Source organism: Heterodontus francisci, chromosome 3, assembly GCF_036365525.1.
Source record: "Heterodontus francisci isolate sHetFra1 chromosome 3, sHetFra1.hap1, whole genome shotgun sequence".
Lineage (NCBI taxonomy): Eukaryota > Metazoa > Chordata > Chondrichthyes > Heterodontiformes > Heterodontidae > Heterodontus > Heterodontus francisci.
The window spans coordinates 86,805,377-86,823,018 of record NC_090373.1 but is presented as its reverse complement, the minus strand read 5'-3'; the positions used below and the strand labels follow the sequence as shown (position 1 = coordinate 86,823,018).

At 41.7% G+C, this 17,642-nt stretch overlaps 1 protein-coding gene across 7 annotated transcripts in view; it reads right to left on the bottom strand.

Annotated features, from left to right (window-relative positions):
• The window catches only part of mpv17 (mitochondrial inner membrane protein MPV17), a 109,574-nt gene that overhangs the window by 32,961 nt on the left and 58,971 nt on the right, over nucleotides 1-17,642 (bottom strand). For all 7 annotated transcript variants that reach the window (XR_010971194.1, XR_010971195.1, XM_068024088.1 and 4 more), the window contains exons 3-5: nucleotides 14,850-14,965; nucleotides 7,694-7,786; nucleotides 5,931-6,026 (exon numbers count right to left, since the gene is read on the bottom strand). Coding sequence is in view for 5 of the 7 variants with exons in the window: in XM_068024088.1 (XP_067880189.1) it covers nucleotides 5,931-6,026; nucleotides 7,694-7,786; nucleotides 14,850-14,965 (305 nt within the window). In the remaining 2 variants the exon portion in view is untranslated. The remainder of the gene's footprint in view (nucleotides 1-5,930; nucleotides 6,027-7,693; nucleotides 7,787-14,849; nucleotides 14,966-17,642) is intronic.

Sequence of the window (17,642 nt, the reverse complement as noted above, 5' to 3'; positions counted from 1 at the left end):
TGTCACTAGTATAGGTAGGTGGTAGGGAAATATAGGGACAGGTGGGGATGTTTGGTAGGAATATGGGATTAGTGTAGGATTAGTATAAATGGGTGGTTGATGTTCGGCACAGACTCGGTGGGCCGAAGGGCCTGTTTCAGTGCTGTATCTCTAATCTAATCTAATCTAATCAGGCAGAGTCAACATGGTTTTGTGAAAGGGAAATCATGTTTAACCAATTTATTGGAGTTTTTTTTTTGAGGGAATCAAATGTGCTGTGGATAAAGGGGAACCAGTGGATGTATTGCACTTAGATTTCCAGAAGGCATTTGATAAGGTGCCACATCAAAGGTTATTGCATAAAACAAAAGCTCATGGTGTACGGGGTAACATATTGGCATGGATAGAAGATTGGCTAACTAACAGGAAACAGCGAGTAGGCAGAAATGGGTCATTTTCTGGCTGGCAAGATGTAACGAGTGGTGTGCCACAGGGATCTGTGCTGGGCCCTCAACTTTTTACAATTTATATAAATGACTTAGATGAAGGGACCGAAGGTGTGGTTGCTACATTTGCTGATGACACAAAGATAGGTAGGAAAATAATTTGTGAAGGGGACATAAGGAGGCTATAAAGGGAGAGATAGGTTAAGTGAGTCGGCAAAGACCTGGCAAATGGAGTATAATGTGGGAAAGTGTGAAATTGTCCACTTTGGCAGGAAGAATAAAAAAGAAGCATATTATCTAAATGGTGAGAGATTGCAGAGGGATCTGGGTGTCCTAGTGCACAAATCGCAAATGGTTAGTATGTAGGTACAGCACGTAATTAGGAAAGCTAATAGAATGTTATTGTTTATCACGAGGGGAACTGAATACAAAAGTAAGGAGGATATGCTTCAGCTGTACAGGGAATTGATGAGACCACATCTGGAGTACTGTGTACAGTACTGGTCTCCATATTTAATGAAGGATGTAAATGCGGAGAAGGTAGTACGGAGAAGGTTTACTAGACTAATACCTGGAATGGGCAGGCTGTCTTACGAGGAAAGATCAGATAGGCTAGGCTTGTATCCGCTGGAATTTAGAAGAGCAAGAGGCGACTTGATTGAAACAAATAAGATCGTGAGGGGTCTTGACAGGGTGGATGTGGAAAGGATGTTTCCCTTTGTGGGAGAATCTAGAACCAGAGGTCACTGTTTAAAAATAAGGGGTCACCCATTTAAGACAGAGATGAGGAGAAATTGTTTCTCTCAGAGGGTCATGAGTCTTTGGAACTCTCTTCCTCAAAAGGCAGTGGAAGCAGAGTTTTTGAATATTTTTAAGGCAGAGGTAGATAGATTCTTGATAAGCAAGAGAGTGGAAGGTTATTGGGGGTAGGTGGAAATGTGGAGTAATAAGTTCACCCAGGACCTCAATGAATGGTGGAGCAGGCTTGAAGGGACAAGTGGCCTACTCCTGCTACTAATTCATATGTTTGTATGATTTGTGAGATTGTGATTTTCATTGGTGCTAATGGAAGAGTAGAAAGAAATCATGATGTCTCAACAATCCTTCAACACTTCTCCAGCAGCTACCAACCATGATAAGTATTGAAATTTTCAATAATCTGGCTATGAAGTACACTACCTGTAGCTCATCAATTTGCTAGGCAAGAATACAACGTTCAGCAGGACACATCCAGAACTAACATGGAGAAGGACACAACACAATAGGAGCAAAACATATTGGCCTGGATTTTGCGGTGGTAGTAACGATGAAACAATCAGTGATTGCTAAATCAAGTCATCACTATTAGTGATTTTATGTTTCTCCTCATGGTGCACTGTTGAGGTCCACCCTGAGTGCAATCCCCAAGCCAGTGGTTCTCAAACTTTTTCATCCACACACTACTTAAGTGGGGCAAAAGACCTTGTGGACCTCCTACCGGTCCTACCCCACCCACTTTCACTTGCCACTGCAAAAAAAATCATCACAATGAATGGGAACATATGGAAACTATGAATATTTCACTGCTTTTTCACTACTAATTGGAATAAGTTTATGTACATGTATTTTTAAATTAAATATAAGTAAATTATTAATTCATAGCAGAAACAAAAGTATATACATTTTCATCTTATCAACATTAATTCTACAAAAGAATATATTTACTTGAAACATTTTAATATGTTATAAAATCTTCACAATAATCACCTTCTGAGAAACTAATACTTATCGAACAACTATATTAATCAATCAAAATCAACAGTAACATAAATCTTGCTTATAAAACTACATTGCTGCTGCTTGCGCTTATGACGGCATGTGTCATGCACATGGGAGCCGGTCTGGTTGTGTTATGTCACATGATTGGAGGGGATGAGGCTTCTCTTGTATGGCCTCGGCCATGATGTTGCGTGTCAGTGATCTACATTTCGGACCAGCCCATAGACCACCTGGAGAATCCTCATGGATCACACGGAGAACCACTGTCCTAAGAAATCCCTTCAAAAATGTACACCTTGCTGAATGAGGTATAACTGGGTTTTTAACCGTGTACTATGTTCATAATTACTGCTAAACACCCTCACTTGTCCTGAAAAGCTAATTTTATATTTGTGGAATGTCAAGTTTCTCCGTAATGATAAAAAAATTATAAAGTTTATGATATTTTAGCTTCTATCTTAATCCAATCATAATCATTTATTTTGCTATCTGAAAAATAAATTAAATCTGAAGGATAATCAATGGTTTTTACTTCCAGGTTTGCTGCATGTGAGAATACTTCAATGTGATTGGTTGCTTACTCTGCCTGATGATATCATCGTTGCTGGATGCCTGGAGAGCCCCTTGACATGGTGCCAGATTCAAATTAACATTGGGAAAGGTGAAATCCACGCCACAGAAGATCACTAGATCTTTTTTTTTTTAAAGTTTAGCAGCAAGTCCCATTGCTTCAACACTGACAGCAAAATCCAGCCCAATATTAACACATACAATAGCAAAACACAACTTAAAATTAATTTTTATTTTCTTGCTTATTTTCAGCATCTAGTTTTCTACTGAGGAGACTAGAAAATTGCAGCTACGAGGAAAGATTGGATAGGTTGGAATTGTTTGCCTTGGAACAAAGGAGGCTGAGTGGAGATTTGATTTAGGTGTACAAAATTGAGAGAGGTCTGGATAGACTGGATGAAAAGGGCCGATTTACCGTAGGAGAAAGGTCAGTGACTAGGGGACATAGATTAAAATTGATTGGTAGAAGGATTAGAGGGGAGATGAGGAAAAATGTTTTCACCTAGAGGGTGGTGGGGGTCTGGAACTCACTGCCTGAAAGGGTGGTAGAGGCAGAAAACCTCATCTCATTTAAAAGGGGTCTAGATGTGCACCTGAAGTGCCGTATCCTGCAGGGCTAAGATCCAAATGCTGAAAAGTGAGATTGGGCTGGGTGGCTTTTATTTTTGGTTGGCGCAGACACGATGGGCCAAGTGGACTCTTACTGTGCCGTAAACTTTCTATGATTCTATGATTCCACTCAAGTTGTTGACTCCCTCACTGAGGAATGGTCTGATGACAGGCAGTGGTTCAACTAAGAAAGCTCCTCCGCTTGCAGTGGCTAATCTACTGCTGGTTCTTGCTGAAGCATAGTAATCAAAATATGTGGTAATACTTAATGGGCAGTATAGGAGAACGGCTGGCTCCTAAGGAGTACACTTAGAGTCCTTGAAAAGTCCTTGTGTCATAAGTAGCATTTATTGCCACTAGTAGTGCATTGCAGATGGCTAATAGTCCACAAAGGTATACAGAGGCAATGTATCTTGATTCTTGATAAGACCAAGCCTCTAGATGATCAATTACACTCTGTTGTGGTAAATCCAATGCCTAGTGTGGTGCCTAATAAAAGTCATGCACCTCCTAATGGAGTTCAATCAGGGCAAATGCGAGGTGATGCATTTTGGAAGATCCAATTCAAGAGTGAACTATACAGTAAATGGAAAAGTCCTGGGGAAAATTGATGTACAGAGAGATTTGGGTGTTCAGGTCCATTGTTCCCTGAAGGTGGCAACGCAGGTCAATAGAGTGGTCAAGAAGGCATACGGCATGCTTTCCTTCATCGGACGGGGTATTGAGTGCAAGAGTTGGCAGGTCATGTTACAGTTGTATAAGACTTTGGTTCGGCCACATATGGAATACTGCGTGCAGTTCTGGTCGCCACATTACCAAAAGGATGTGGATGCTTTGGAGAGGGTGCAGAGGAGGTTCACCAGGATGTTGCCTGGTATGGAGGGCGCTAGCTATGAAGAGAGGTTGAGTAGATTAGGATTATTTTCATTAGAAAGACGGAGGTTGAGGGGGGACCTGATTGAGGTGTACAAAATCATGAGAGGTATAGACAGGGTGGATAGCAAGAAGCTTTTTCCCAGAGTGGGGGATTCAATTACAAGGGGACACGAGTTCAAAGTGAAAGGGGAAAAGTTTAGGGGGGATATGCGTGGAAAGTTCTTTACGCAGAGGGTGGTGGGTGCATGGAACGCATTGCCAGCGGAGGTGGTAGACGCGGGCACGATACATGAATGGGCAGGAAGTAAAGAGATACAGACCCTTCGAAAATAGGCGACAGGTTTAGATAGAGGATTTGGATCGGCGTAGGCTTGGAGGGCCGAAGGGCCTGTTCCTGTGCTGTAATTTTCTTTGTTCTTTGTTCTAAGCTCTCAAGCTGCTCTCTTCTGCAGCTTCACTGTGAAACTCTGTCAATGGCCACTGCACCCATGCTCTTAGGCAGGAAATTTCTGTTATTACTCAATTCTCTCACTGTTTTGATGATTTAAAATATTCCCCTTTGTTCAATAACACCAGGTCTGAATGGATAAATTATGTGCATTGGCACGTCTTTGCTGATGTAGAGATTTTACTCGCTGCAAGCCGGGGTTGTTCTCCTTAGTGCAGAGAAAGTTTCTTTCAAAAAGGAATTGGATATATGAAGGAAAAATAAGCAAGGATATGGGGAAAGAACAGAGGAACGGGACTGACTGGATTGATCTTTGAAACAGCAAATGCAGATGTGATGGGCCAAATGGCCTCCTCCTGTGCTGTACCATTCTATGATGTTACGAAAGCTATGCTTAGCTGAACAGATAGTGTAATTATATACCAACTGCAATGTATACGAAAAACTAAATTTAAACAGCTCTTGATATCTTCAGAGGGTATCCAAGTATTAGGCTTTCCAACACATTCTTACTTATATCAACTACATCACGGCATTAGTCCATTCCAAATTCTTTGTATTTGTGAATACAGACAGTATTTAAGGGACAATTTTCTAATATTGTACTCTGTGCAGGGAACCTCACTTCGCTTCTCCCCACCCCTACCCACCTCTCCAAGAACGCACATTAGAAATTTGAGCATTCAACTGCACGTAATTGTAAATCATCTAAATTAATGATCAAGAAATTGTGTAAGGTGTGACCATGAACTTACAAAATTCGTTCTCAGAGGGCAAGCCTCCATGCAAGCAGTATAAAGTCAAACTATTACCACCCCACAACTAGGGAGAAAAAGAGTGAAATAGTACTCCAATTTTAAAGGAAAATGTTTTTAGCGGCTAAGGCAGGGTTTACTGAAAGTAAAAATAAACTTGACTATTCATAATCAAATGTACATAAAACAAATCATACAGCACAAAGGCCATTGCAAAAAGCAATCCAATTAGTCCCACTCCCCTGCTCTTTCCCCATAGCCCTGCAATTTTTTCTTTTTCAAGTATATATCAATCAATTTTTTTAATAAAGTACTTTTGTTTTTGCATCTTTCGTGTACAACATGTAGTCACCATGACTGGTCACCCTCAGCATTCCATCTACATTCTACTCAAGAGCCTGGTTAGATTTGTTATGTACTTGGAGCTAGATCTTCATGCAGTGCACCAATAAAAAAAGATAAAAATTTATGAACATAAATACTACTCACCATCTTTAACTTTAACCATACTTCCTCTGGTGAATGCCCACCCAGGAATGAAGTTACAACAATGAAACAGGCCAAGAAACAAGGAGCAAGTGCAAACTGGAAAAAAAAAATCAGAGACTTTATTCCTTCTTCCTACAATTTCCCCAAGAGACTTGACAAGAACAAGTGGCACGTCAGAATGCTGACCTTTTATAAGCAGAAAAAAATACAAGACTCAGCTTAAAGTGCCTTAAGAAAGTCCACATCGACACAGTTAATATATGACCATTGTGGCAAATATGTCTTCTTACATAGAACTGTGTCAGGACAATTGTGAATAAATCCACTAAAAGGTGCTTATTCTTGAAGTGCAGCAACGCTTGTGCCAAATTGTAAAATCAGATGCCAGTCCTCTGACACCACAATCATGCTTTCAAACGAATGCTGGACTAATCATGCACACAAAAGTACTGTTTATAACCAGGGTGTCCAACCTTTTCACATAGGGGGCCAAATTACAATTTTTGTCCTACATAGGGGGCCAGTGAGAGAATTTCAGCAAGATAAAGGCATTAAAAATTTATCTTACTATTGAAATAACAAATGTGCATTTTTGTGAAGAAGCTTTAAATGAGAAGACAAATTTATTGACTTAATTCCTTGTCATTATGTTGAACACTGATTTAATGACATACCTGGCATTTATTTTGCTTGCACAGGTATTCAATCTCTGCCCGCACACTTCTTGTAGCGATGTGGAGTATTCCAGATAGATGCCTACTATGTGTCGGGAGTGATCTTGATCACTCTCTCTCCCTCCTGTCTCCCCACACCCCCTCCCTCTCACACCTCTCCTCTCTCTACCCCCCCACACCCCGTCTCTCGCTTTCCCCATCCCCCATCTCTCGCTCTCCGCATCCCTCCCCCCGTCTGTCTCTCTCTGTGTATCGCTCACTCCCTGCTCCCACCAGTGCACTCACCATAAATACGGATAATAGAGGCAGGGTGTGAATGCCGCTCTCCACTGGGTGCAGCCAAGTTGTATGGGAGCGGGGTCCTAACAAACCTACAGCTGCCCGCCAAGGAGCCTGACATTCTGGCAGTTCACACCCGCAGGCCAGATGGAAACCTTTGGAGGGTCGAACTCTGGCCTGCGGGCCGTATGTTGGACAACCATGGTTTATAATAACGTGTGACACTTAATTCACACTGAAAGACTTTTATTTTGCAACTCTAGACTAAAATAAACTTTAAATGTGGTTCTTTGTCATTTTGATAAGCCAATAATAAATGAGACTGAGGAACTGGGTTCAATATTTATTGCAGAGAAAGTCATTTAAAAAAGAAAACAGTATATTTTGTGAGGCAAGGCTCCTGAAGTGAAATCTCACTCACCATCAGTACAAATTGGAGACTCAAGCATGGAAGTCAGCACACCCAATTTGCAGCATTTCTTCATCTCCATCGAAGTTTCCCCAGAAGTTCATCCCATTGCACATTCTTCCACCCTTATGTCTTGAGTCCTTTCCTCCAAATCTGGTGTTCTGTCCATCCGCCCTTCACCCCAAGTTTCAGCAACATTTAGCTCTCTAGGGGTGTAGTCTCCAGAATCCCTGTGCTAACCCTTCTTAAATACTATTTTTTCTATTAAACTTTTGATCACTCTGCTAACTTCCTCATTTAGGCTTGGTGCTCATTTTACTCCCCTGTGAAGTAGTTTGTGATTTTTCTACTTTAAATGTGTTACATAAATGAAAATTTGTCGTGGTTTTTCACAGACTGACCTGATCAAGTAACATTTTCTTAAAGGCCACAGTTTTGCTCTGTCCGACGATCAGTCGATCTAGAACCCTATACCATACTCCAAGAACAGGACCCTATGGTAAGGGATTAAAATAAACACACAATTACATCACTTACATGACTGAGAATTGTAATTTCAAAAGGGTTATTAGCAAATCAATATTGTCAAAAACACCCTTGCACCGAGGTCACAGCTGCACCAAATCTGCTGTATTTTCAGCTGGTCTCTCTCTCTCACATTTTCTATTTCTCTGAGAACAGAGAGCAGACACGCCATCAGATAATTACAAATATGAAGTTGTCTTCATCGTGTTAGATTGCTTTTCAAGGGTGATATTTTATTGGTGTAACCTATGTGACAAGTTATCAGTTTCTCCTAAGGAGTTACTACTTTTCTCTCCACTTATTTTCCCTTACACTTATTCTCCTGAACAGTGACTCATACTACATTAAGGTTCCACAGGAATCAGCAGTACTCCAGTGACTTGTATAACAGGCCATTCTTCATGTGTGCAACCAGACATGGATGTCAAGTGGCTGTTTGCATATGTAGCTGAGACTTATCCTGTCCTCACCCAACACCCACACATATATAATATAAAAACAAGAAATGCTGGAATCACTCAGCAGGTCTGGCAGCATCTGTGGTAAGAGAAGCAGAGTTAACGTTTCGGGTCAGCGGAGTTCCGAAGAAGCAGAAAAAATCTGCTCCATTTTGTTATGTGATTTTTTTTGCCGGTTTGGCCTCTTCCATCGTTTCTTTCTTAATTCCTTTACTTTGCGTCCAGGACAGCAGCTACCCTGCCATTCACACCTCCTCTAGACACACTCTCTGTTTCTTACTTGTTCCATTATCACGCCCTTTGGCCCTGCACCAAAATGACCTTTTGTCATTGAATCTCTCCTGTCCTCCATCTTATCACAGACCTTCCCTTTAGTCCTTCTTTCCAATCTCCCCCTTTTCACTTGCTCAAAACCTATTACATTTCTAACTATACTCAGTTCTGATGAAAGATCACAGACCTGAAAAGTTAACTCTGTTTCTTTCTCCTCAGATGCTGAATACTTCCAGCATTTACATACATAGATATGTGGGAGTGATTGCCATCAAAAGAATTTGTGTTGGTGCTGATTTTTATAATATTGATTCAAGATTATCAAAGCCACTCTTGTACCCAAGTCATAATTGCTCCAAGTTTGGTGCATTTTCAGCATCCACGTGTTTTAAAAGAATCTAAGGAAGAGATAGCAGAGGCATTACTACACACGTTTAATAATTTGTTACAAAAAGGTGAGTGTTAGAAGACTGGCGGATAGCTAACATAGGGGGACAGAACATGCCCAGGGAATAATAGACCAGTCAGCTTAACATTGGTAGTAGGAAAAATAATGCAATCCCTACTAAAGGAGAGAATAGAAGAACATCTAGAAAAAAGTATAATAATGAATAGTCAGCATTTATTTCAAAAAGGAAAATCTTGCTTGAACAACCTTATTGAATTTTTTGAGGAGGTAACAGGGAGAGTGGACAATGGTAATGCAGTCAATATAATTTATCTGGATTTTCAAAAGGCCTTCGATAAGGTGCCCCATAATAGACTAATAAATAAGGTCAGAGAATGTGGAGTCACCTCAGTCAGTAGTGGTGCTACTGAGCCCCTCTTGGTGATGGACATTGAAGTCCCTCACCCAAAGTACATTCTATGCCCTTGCCACCCTCAGTGCTTCTTCCAAGTGGTGTTCAACATGAAGAAGCACTGATTCACAACCGAGGGAGGGTGGTAGGTGGTAATCAGCAGGAGGTTTCCTTGCCCATATTTGATCTGAAGCCATGAGACTTTGTGGGATCTGGAGCCAATGTTGAGGAATTCAAGGGCAACTCCCTCCCGACTGCATAACCACTGCGCCGCCACCTCTGGGATGGCAATGGTGGTGTCAGGGACAATGTAAGGTATGATTCCATGAGTATGATATGTCAGGCTGTTGTTTGACTTGACTTGAGATGTTTATTTTATTTATTTTTATTTAGAGATACAGCACTGAAACAGGCCCTTCGGCCCACTGAATCTGTGCCGACCAACAACCACCCATTTATACTAATCCTACATTAATCCCATATTCCCTAGTCAGGAGGACTTTGCAGAGTCATCAGGGCTGGGTTTGCTGCTGTTATTTTCAGTGCCTATGTTGATGCCGGGTGGTCCATCTGACTTCATTCCTTTTTTTTTTTAAGACCTTGCAGCGGTTTGATACAACTGAGGGTATTTAAGAGTCAACCACATTGCTGTGGGTCTGGAGCCACTTGTAGGCCAGAGCAGGTAAGGATATCAGATTTCCTTCCCTAAAGGACATTAGTGAGCCAGCTGGGTATTTACAACAATCAACAATGGTTTCATGTCGACAATGGTTTCATGGTCACCATCAGGATAGCCTTTAATTCCAGATTTATTAATTGAATTCAAATTTTACCATCTGCCATGGTAGGTTTCGAACCCATTTCCCCAGAGCATTAAACTAGGCTTCTGGATTACTTGACCAGTGACATTACCACTACGCCACTGGCTGTCCTGATTGCCATATTATAGAAAGGATAAAAAGATGCAGAGAAGATTTACAAGGATGATACCAGAAATGTGTGGATATCAGGGAAAAATTAACAGGCTGGGTGTCTTTTGAAAAAAGGCTAACGGGTGACCTAACAGAGGTCTTAAAATTATGAAAGGTTTTGATAGAGTGGATACAGACAGAATGTTTCCTCTTGTGAGGAAGATCATGACTAAGTGCCATCAATATAAGAGAGTCAACAAGAAATCCAAAACAGAATTCAGAAGAAACTTCTTTAACCAAAGAGTGGTGAAAATGTGGAACTCAATACCACAGGGAGTGGTTGAAGCGAACAGTACAGATGTTTTTAAGGGGAAGCTAGACAGGCATGAGGGAGAAGGGAATGGATGGTTATGATGATAGATTTAGATGAGGGAATATGGAAGGAGGCTCAATTGGAGCATAAACGCAGGCATGGACTGGATGGCCTGTTTCTGTGCGATATATCCTATGTAATCTTATGCATCAATTGAAAAATAAAAACAGAAAACGCTCAGCAGGTCTAGCAGCACATGTGGAGAGAGAAAGAGAGTTAACATTTCAGGTCTATGATCTTTGATCAGAACTAGAAAATGTTCGAAATGAACAGTTTTTAAGCTAGTACAGAGCCAAGGAAAAGGAGGCAGGAAAAGAACAAAGTGGAAGGCCTGTGACAGGTCGCAGTGCAAGCATGATTAACAACAACTTATATTTATATAGCACCTCTAACGTAATAAAACGTCCCAAGGCTGTTCAGAGAAGCATTATAAAACAAAGTATGACACTCTGCCACAAAAGGAGATATTAGGTCAGATGAGGTAGGTTTTAAGGAGTGTCTTAAAGGAAGAAAGTGAGGCACAGAGGTGTAGGGACAGTATTTTAAAGCTTGGGGCCTAGACAACTGAAGGTGTGGCCACCAATGGTGCAACGCTTAAAATCAGAGATACACAAGAGGCCGGAATTAGAGGAGCGCAGATATCTCAGAGGGTTGCTGGGCTGAAAGAGATTACAGAGATAGGGAGGGGCGAGGCCATGGAGGGATTTGAAAACAAGGATGTGAATTTTAATATCAAGATGTTGCTGGGCCGGGATCCAATGTAGGTTAGCGATCACAGGGGCAATAGTGGAACAGGACTTGGTGCGAGTTAAGACACGGCAGCAGAGTTTTGGATGTTGACGGAGAGTAGAATGTGGGAGACCAGCCAGGAGTGCATTGGAATAGTCAAGTCTAGAAGCAATGAAGGCATGAATAAGGGTTTCAGCATCAGGTAAGCTGAGATGAGGTGAAGTTGGATGATGTTACGGAGGTGGAAATAGGCGGTCTTAGTGATTGCATGAATGTAAGGTCGGAAGCTCATCTCGGGGTAAAAAGTCGTCCCAAAGTTGTGAACAGACTGGCTTAATCTCAGGGTGTTGCCAGGGAGAGGGATGGAGTCGGTAGCTAGGGAAGAGAGTTTGGAATGGGGACCAAAAAGAATGGCTTCAGTCTTCCTAAAATTTAATTGAAGGAAATTTCTGCTCATCCAGTACTGGATGTTGGATAGGCAGTTTAATAACTTAGCAACAGTGGAGGAGGCGAGAGAGGTGGTGATGAGGTAGAACTGAGTGACATCTGCATGTGTGTGAAAATTAACACTGTGTTTTCATATGATGTTGTCGAGGGGCAGCATGTAACTGAGAAATAGGAGGGGGCCAAGGATAGAACCTCGGGGGACACCAGAGGTAACGGTGCGGGAGCAGGAAGAGAAGCTACAGCAGGTGATTTTCTGGCTGCGATTACAGGTAAGAATGGAAGCAGATGAGTGCAGTCCCACCCAGCTGGACGGCAGTGGAGAGGTGCTGGAGAAGGATGGTGTGGCCAACTGTGTCAAAGGATACAGACAGGTTGAGAAGGATGAGGAGTGAAAGTTTACTTTTGCCACTGTCATATAGGATGTCATTTGCGACTTTGATAAGAGCTGGTTCAGTGCTGTGGCAGGGCAGAAACCTGATTGGAAGGATTCAAACATGGAGTTCTGGGAAAGATAGGAACGGATTTGGGAGGTGACAACACGTTCAAGGACTTTGGAGAAGGGAAGTTGGAGATGGGACGTTTGCAAGGGCGGTGGGGTCAAGGGTTGGTTTATTTGAGGAGAGGGATGATAATGGTAGATTTAAAGGAGAGGGGGACAATACCTGAAGAGAGAGAACTGTTTACAATATCAGCTAACATGGGGACCAGGAGGGGAACTTGGGTGATCAGCAGTTTAGTTGGAACAGGATCGAGGGAACAGGAGGTGGTCAAGATGACTTCAGCGAGTTCATGAGAAGAGATAGGAGAGGAACTAAAGATGTGAGTTCAGGGCTAGGGCAAGGGAGAGCATTATGGGAAGTTTGGCCAGGTGGGTTAATGGAAGGGAGGGACATGGCAGAGACAGCTGATCAGATGGTCTCAAACTTAGTAACAAAGAAGTCCATGAGCTCCTTGCACTTATTGCTGAAAGTGAGGGTGGAGGGGACAGGGGTTTAAGAAGACACTTTGCAGAGAAAAGAAGCCAGGGGTTATCTAGGATAATCCTGGAATAGTGAGCAGTTTTAGCAGATGAAAGCGGGACCAGATTGTGTTTTAAGTAGTCCAGCCAGATTTGGCGGTTGATGGCTAGACCAGTTGACCGCTATATCCTTCCACGTCTGCGCCCCATGGACTTAAGGGAGCGGAGATGAGGGTCGTACAAGGGAGAATGGACAGGGTGAGAGAGACTGATCTTTATATTGGGGACTAGGGCATCAAAGGTTGATCAAATCAAAGGGTAAGGTTGAGAAAATCAATAGCTGCAGAAATGTTGTGGGGAACGGAAGGCCAAAGGCTAGATAGTTGAGATTTAGCTGAAAGTGAATGGAGGAAAATTTTTTTCAGGGCTGGATACAGAATGGAGTAGGATTGGGGCGTGGAAGGGGGATATTGGGTGGCGAGTTATCCAAGGATGTGATCAGAAATGGCCTTATCTGTAATTAATACAATTAAATGACAAAAGTGACAAAATCAGTGATGAGGTTACAGAGTTTGTGCTGGGGCCAAAGATAATGACGTGTTTAACTGAAGGAAACTGCAGCCCATCCAGGTTTGAAACTCATGCAGTCTGACAACATGTGGAAATGGAGGGGTCAAAATTGATGGCAGACAGGGAGAGCTGGGGTGTCAGCCTACATATGTTAGGTGTTAGCTATGGCTCAGCTTTTGCCTCGGAATCAAGAGGCGTGGGTTCAAGTCCAACTTTACAGACCTGAGCCCAGAATCCAGGGTAACAGTGGAGTACTGAGAGAATGCTACATTGGTGGAGGTGCTGTCTTTTGGGTGAGATGTTAAACCAAGCCCCATCTGCCTTCTCATGTGGATGTATGAGATCCTTTGGAACTCTTCAAAGAGCTGGGGTGTTCTCCACAATATTTAACCCTCAACCAACATCACTAAAACAGATAGTCTGGTCATTATCACATGACTGTTTGTGGGACCCTGTTGTACCGCAAACTAGCTGCTATGTTTCCTACACTTCAAAAGTACTTGATTAGCTGTAAAGTGCTTTGGGATGTCCCGAGGTCGTGAAAGACACAATATAATTGTAAGTTATACATGGAATCTGGCCCCATGTCTTCGGGTGATGCTGTCAAGCAGCAGAAGGTAAATGAGAAAGAGGAGGGTGCCAAGGACAGTGAATCTGTGCTGTATCCTCTCTATTGCCTTGACATCCTTTCTATAAAGCAGAGTCCAAAACTGCACACAATATTCCACACTATATTCTTACTAAGATTTTGTACAGATTCGCATTACATCTGGACTTTTATATTCTCTACATCATGCTATAAAACCCAGGACTCCATTAGCTTTTTATGGCTTTATCCGCTTGAACTGCGGCTTTTGTCTTGTGGACTTACACCCCCCCAAATCCATCTGCTCTTCTAGTTCACCCAGCTTTCCTCAATGCAAAGTCTAATTATTACACTTATTATATTAAATAAAAAAATCACCTCACTTATGTTTACTGACATTGAATTCCATCTGCTACCTTTTTTACCATTCCATTATTTTATCAATACATAGTAAGTTTAAGACATTTACCCTTGTCTGCAAATCTGTCCACAATCTTCTCCCACCCTATCTCTACAAGATCCACCAGCCCCTACAGAATACACCATTCCTCCAAACCTGGCATCCTATTCATTCTCCACTTGTGGCCCACCACTGGTGGTACAGCTTTCAGCTGCACTGTTCTTGCTGTCTGGAACTCTCTCTAGATTATGTTGTCTCTCTGCCTCTTTTACCACCTACAAAAGTCTTTTACGAATCTCTTCAATGAAATGTTCCAACCCATTTCCAAATCTCTGCTCCTAGCACAGTCATCGTTCCCAATTAGGATCCGTAAAGTACTTTAGGATATTTTTCTGTTAAAAGCGCCAACAACAATTGTTGCTGTTGCGGGATATTAAGCTTTAAACACAAACTGTAATCCTATCTTCATCTAGCAACATATTTGTTGCACTCTAATTTAACTCCTATTTCAGAATCCGCAGACTTACCACATAAATAAACCCAACAGTGGCCATTTTTATTGTCCTCTTTGTGTCATGATTTGCCAGGCCTCGCCGTTCAATCACCTGTTGTGACACTATGTCACTGCATCCAACCAAAGCACCTGCAAAATTGAAGAGCATTCATTATAGACATTTAAAACTTTAATATAAAAACTTGGCGCTTTAATCTGAGTTCAGCAATTCAGAACTAGGGGCCATAGTCTCATGATAAGGGGTTGGTCATTGAGGACTGAGGTGGGGAGAAATTTCATCACTCAAAGGGTTGTGAATCTTTAGAATTCTCTACCCCAGAGGGCTGTGGATGTTCAGTCGTTTAACACATTCAAGACTGCGATCGACAGATTTTTGGACACCAGTGGAATTAAGGGACATGTGAATAGGGTGAGAAAGTGCTGTTGAAATAAAAGATCAGCCATGATCTTATTAAATGGTGGAGCAGACTCAAAGGGTTGTTTAGCCTATTCCTTGTTCCTATTTATGTTCTTAAGTAATAAGATTACAAATTTAGTCCTAACCGTGGTGTTCTTTGAGCAGCCTTGTTCTGAGGATTTGTGCTTAATATACATATGATAAAGTCTGTCCAAATTTTTTTTTTTTTTGAAGAGATACAGCATTGAAACAGGCCCTTCGGCCCACCGAGTCTGTGCCGACCATCAACCACCCATTTACACTAATCCTACATTAATCCCATATTCCTACCACATCCCCACCTTCCCTCAATTCCCCTACCACCTACCTATACTAGTGGCAATTTACAATGGCCAATTTACCTATCAACCTGCAAGTCTTTGGCTGTGGGAGGAAACCGGAGCACCCGGCGAAAACCCACGCGGTCACAGGGAGAACTTGCAAACTCCACACAGGCAGTACCCAGAATCAAACCCGGGTCGCTGGAGCTGTGAGGCTGCGGTGCTAACCACTGCACCACTGTGTAGTTTTCACATATTTAACCAAATCTGGTGGGGGCTTTAAGCCCAGATCCCAGGGATGAGAAGTGTTAATCCACTCTGCCCTGAAACTCTAAATTAACATTTCAAATTTCTTAATCTTTGTACATTCATTACTTTGATTCACAAGTGCTGTTTAGTTAGGAGATAGCCTGAATGCACAAAAGCTACATGATTGCTACTGAAGTCTACCTCTGTGATGACCAGTTTCACTGTGAAGATATGAATGAATGCACAATTAATTTGTACAATGAATAGCATAACAGCCATTTTAAATAAAGAACATTGGATTTTAAAAAAGGCTCATTGACAAGTTTACTCACAAAACCGTAAAAAGTTTGTAAATAGCTGTGAAAGCAAAAAGTGTTGACGATATCCAGTCCTCCACGTGCAGGAATTTCCTCCAATTAAACAGTGGGAAGATTGAACCAATTGTCTTCGGTCCCCACTACAAACTCCGTTCCCTAGCTACCGAATCAATCCCTCTCCCTGGCAACTGTCTGTGGTTGAACCAGTCTGTTCGCAACCTTGGTGTCATATTTGACCCAGAAATAAGCATCAAATCTAATATCCATGCCATCGCTAAGACTGCCTATCTCCTCTTTAACATTGCCCAACTCCGCCCCTGCATCAGCTCATCTGTTGCTGAAACCCTCAACTATGCCTTTGTTACCACTGTAACAACACAAAAGCAAAACACTGTGGATGCTGGAAACCTGAAATTAAAACAAAATATAACTCAGCAGGTCCAGCAGCATCTGTGGAGAGTAATAGAGTTAATGTTTCAGGTCTGTGATCTCAGACTGGACTATTCTAAGGCACTCCTTGCCAACCTCCCACATTCTACACTCCCTAAACTTGAACTCACCCAAAACACTGCTGCTGTTGTTGTTACTCGCATCAAGTCCCATTCACTCCTGTGCTCATTAACCTACACTGGCTCCTGATTAAACAACTCTGTCATTTTAAAATTCTCATCATTGTTTTCAAAATCCCTCCGTGGCCTTGCCCCTCCCTAACTCTGTAATCTTCTGCAGCGATACAACCCTCCGATATATTTGCACTCCTCTAATTGTGGACTCTTGAGCATCCTCGACTTCAACTGATTCACCATTGGTGGTGTGCCTTCAGCTGCCAAGGCCCTAAAACTCTGGAATTCCTTCCCTAAATCTCTCTGCCTTTCTACCTCTCTCTCTCCTCCTTTAAGATGCTCCTTGAAACCTACCTCTTTGACTAAGTTTTTGATCATTTGCACTAATATCGCCTTATGTGGCTTGGTGTCAAATTGCGCTTTGGATATTTTATGATGTTAAAGGTGTTATATAAATGCAAGTTGTTTCTGTTGAGTAAGCCTAACATGGGTGTAAGTAACCGAGAAAGAGAGAATTGTGGTAAATGAGTATGTTAGTAATTGTCAGGCGTCATCATATGGTTTTGTGATTTTAGGTGACATTCTCTCAATCATGATAACTATTTCTAGTGAAATATCAGAAAAATTGCATGAAACATATATTTACAAAGGGTTATAAATCTGTCATTCTCTGGAACTATGAGGCAACATGACATGGTGCATAGTATATCTCAATGCATTATCTCAACATTATTTTTAAATTTTAAAAACAAAACCTGCTTCCTATTCATAGATACGACAATTTGGCTTAGCAAGTCTTTTTGAGATTGTCATAAATGTTACACTGACACAGTATGCTCCGATCATCATTAATGAATCAATTATCTAAAGTAAGAAAGGTCGATGTAATATTTAATATCTTATCCAGATTTGCTAGACTTGTTATAACTATTTCCCAATTGTCTACTGAAGATGTACACT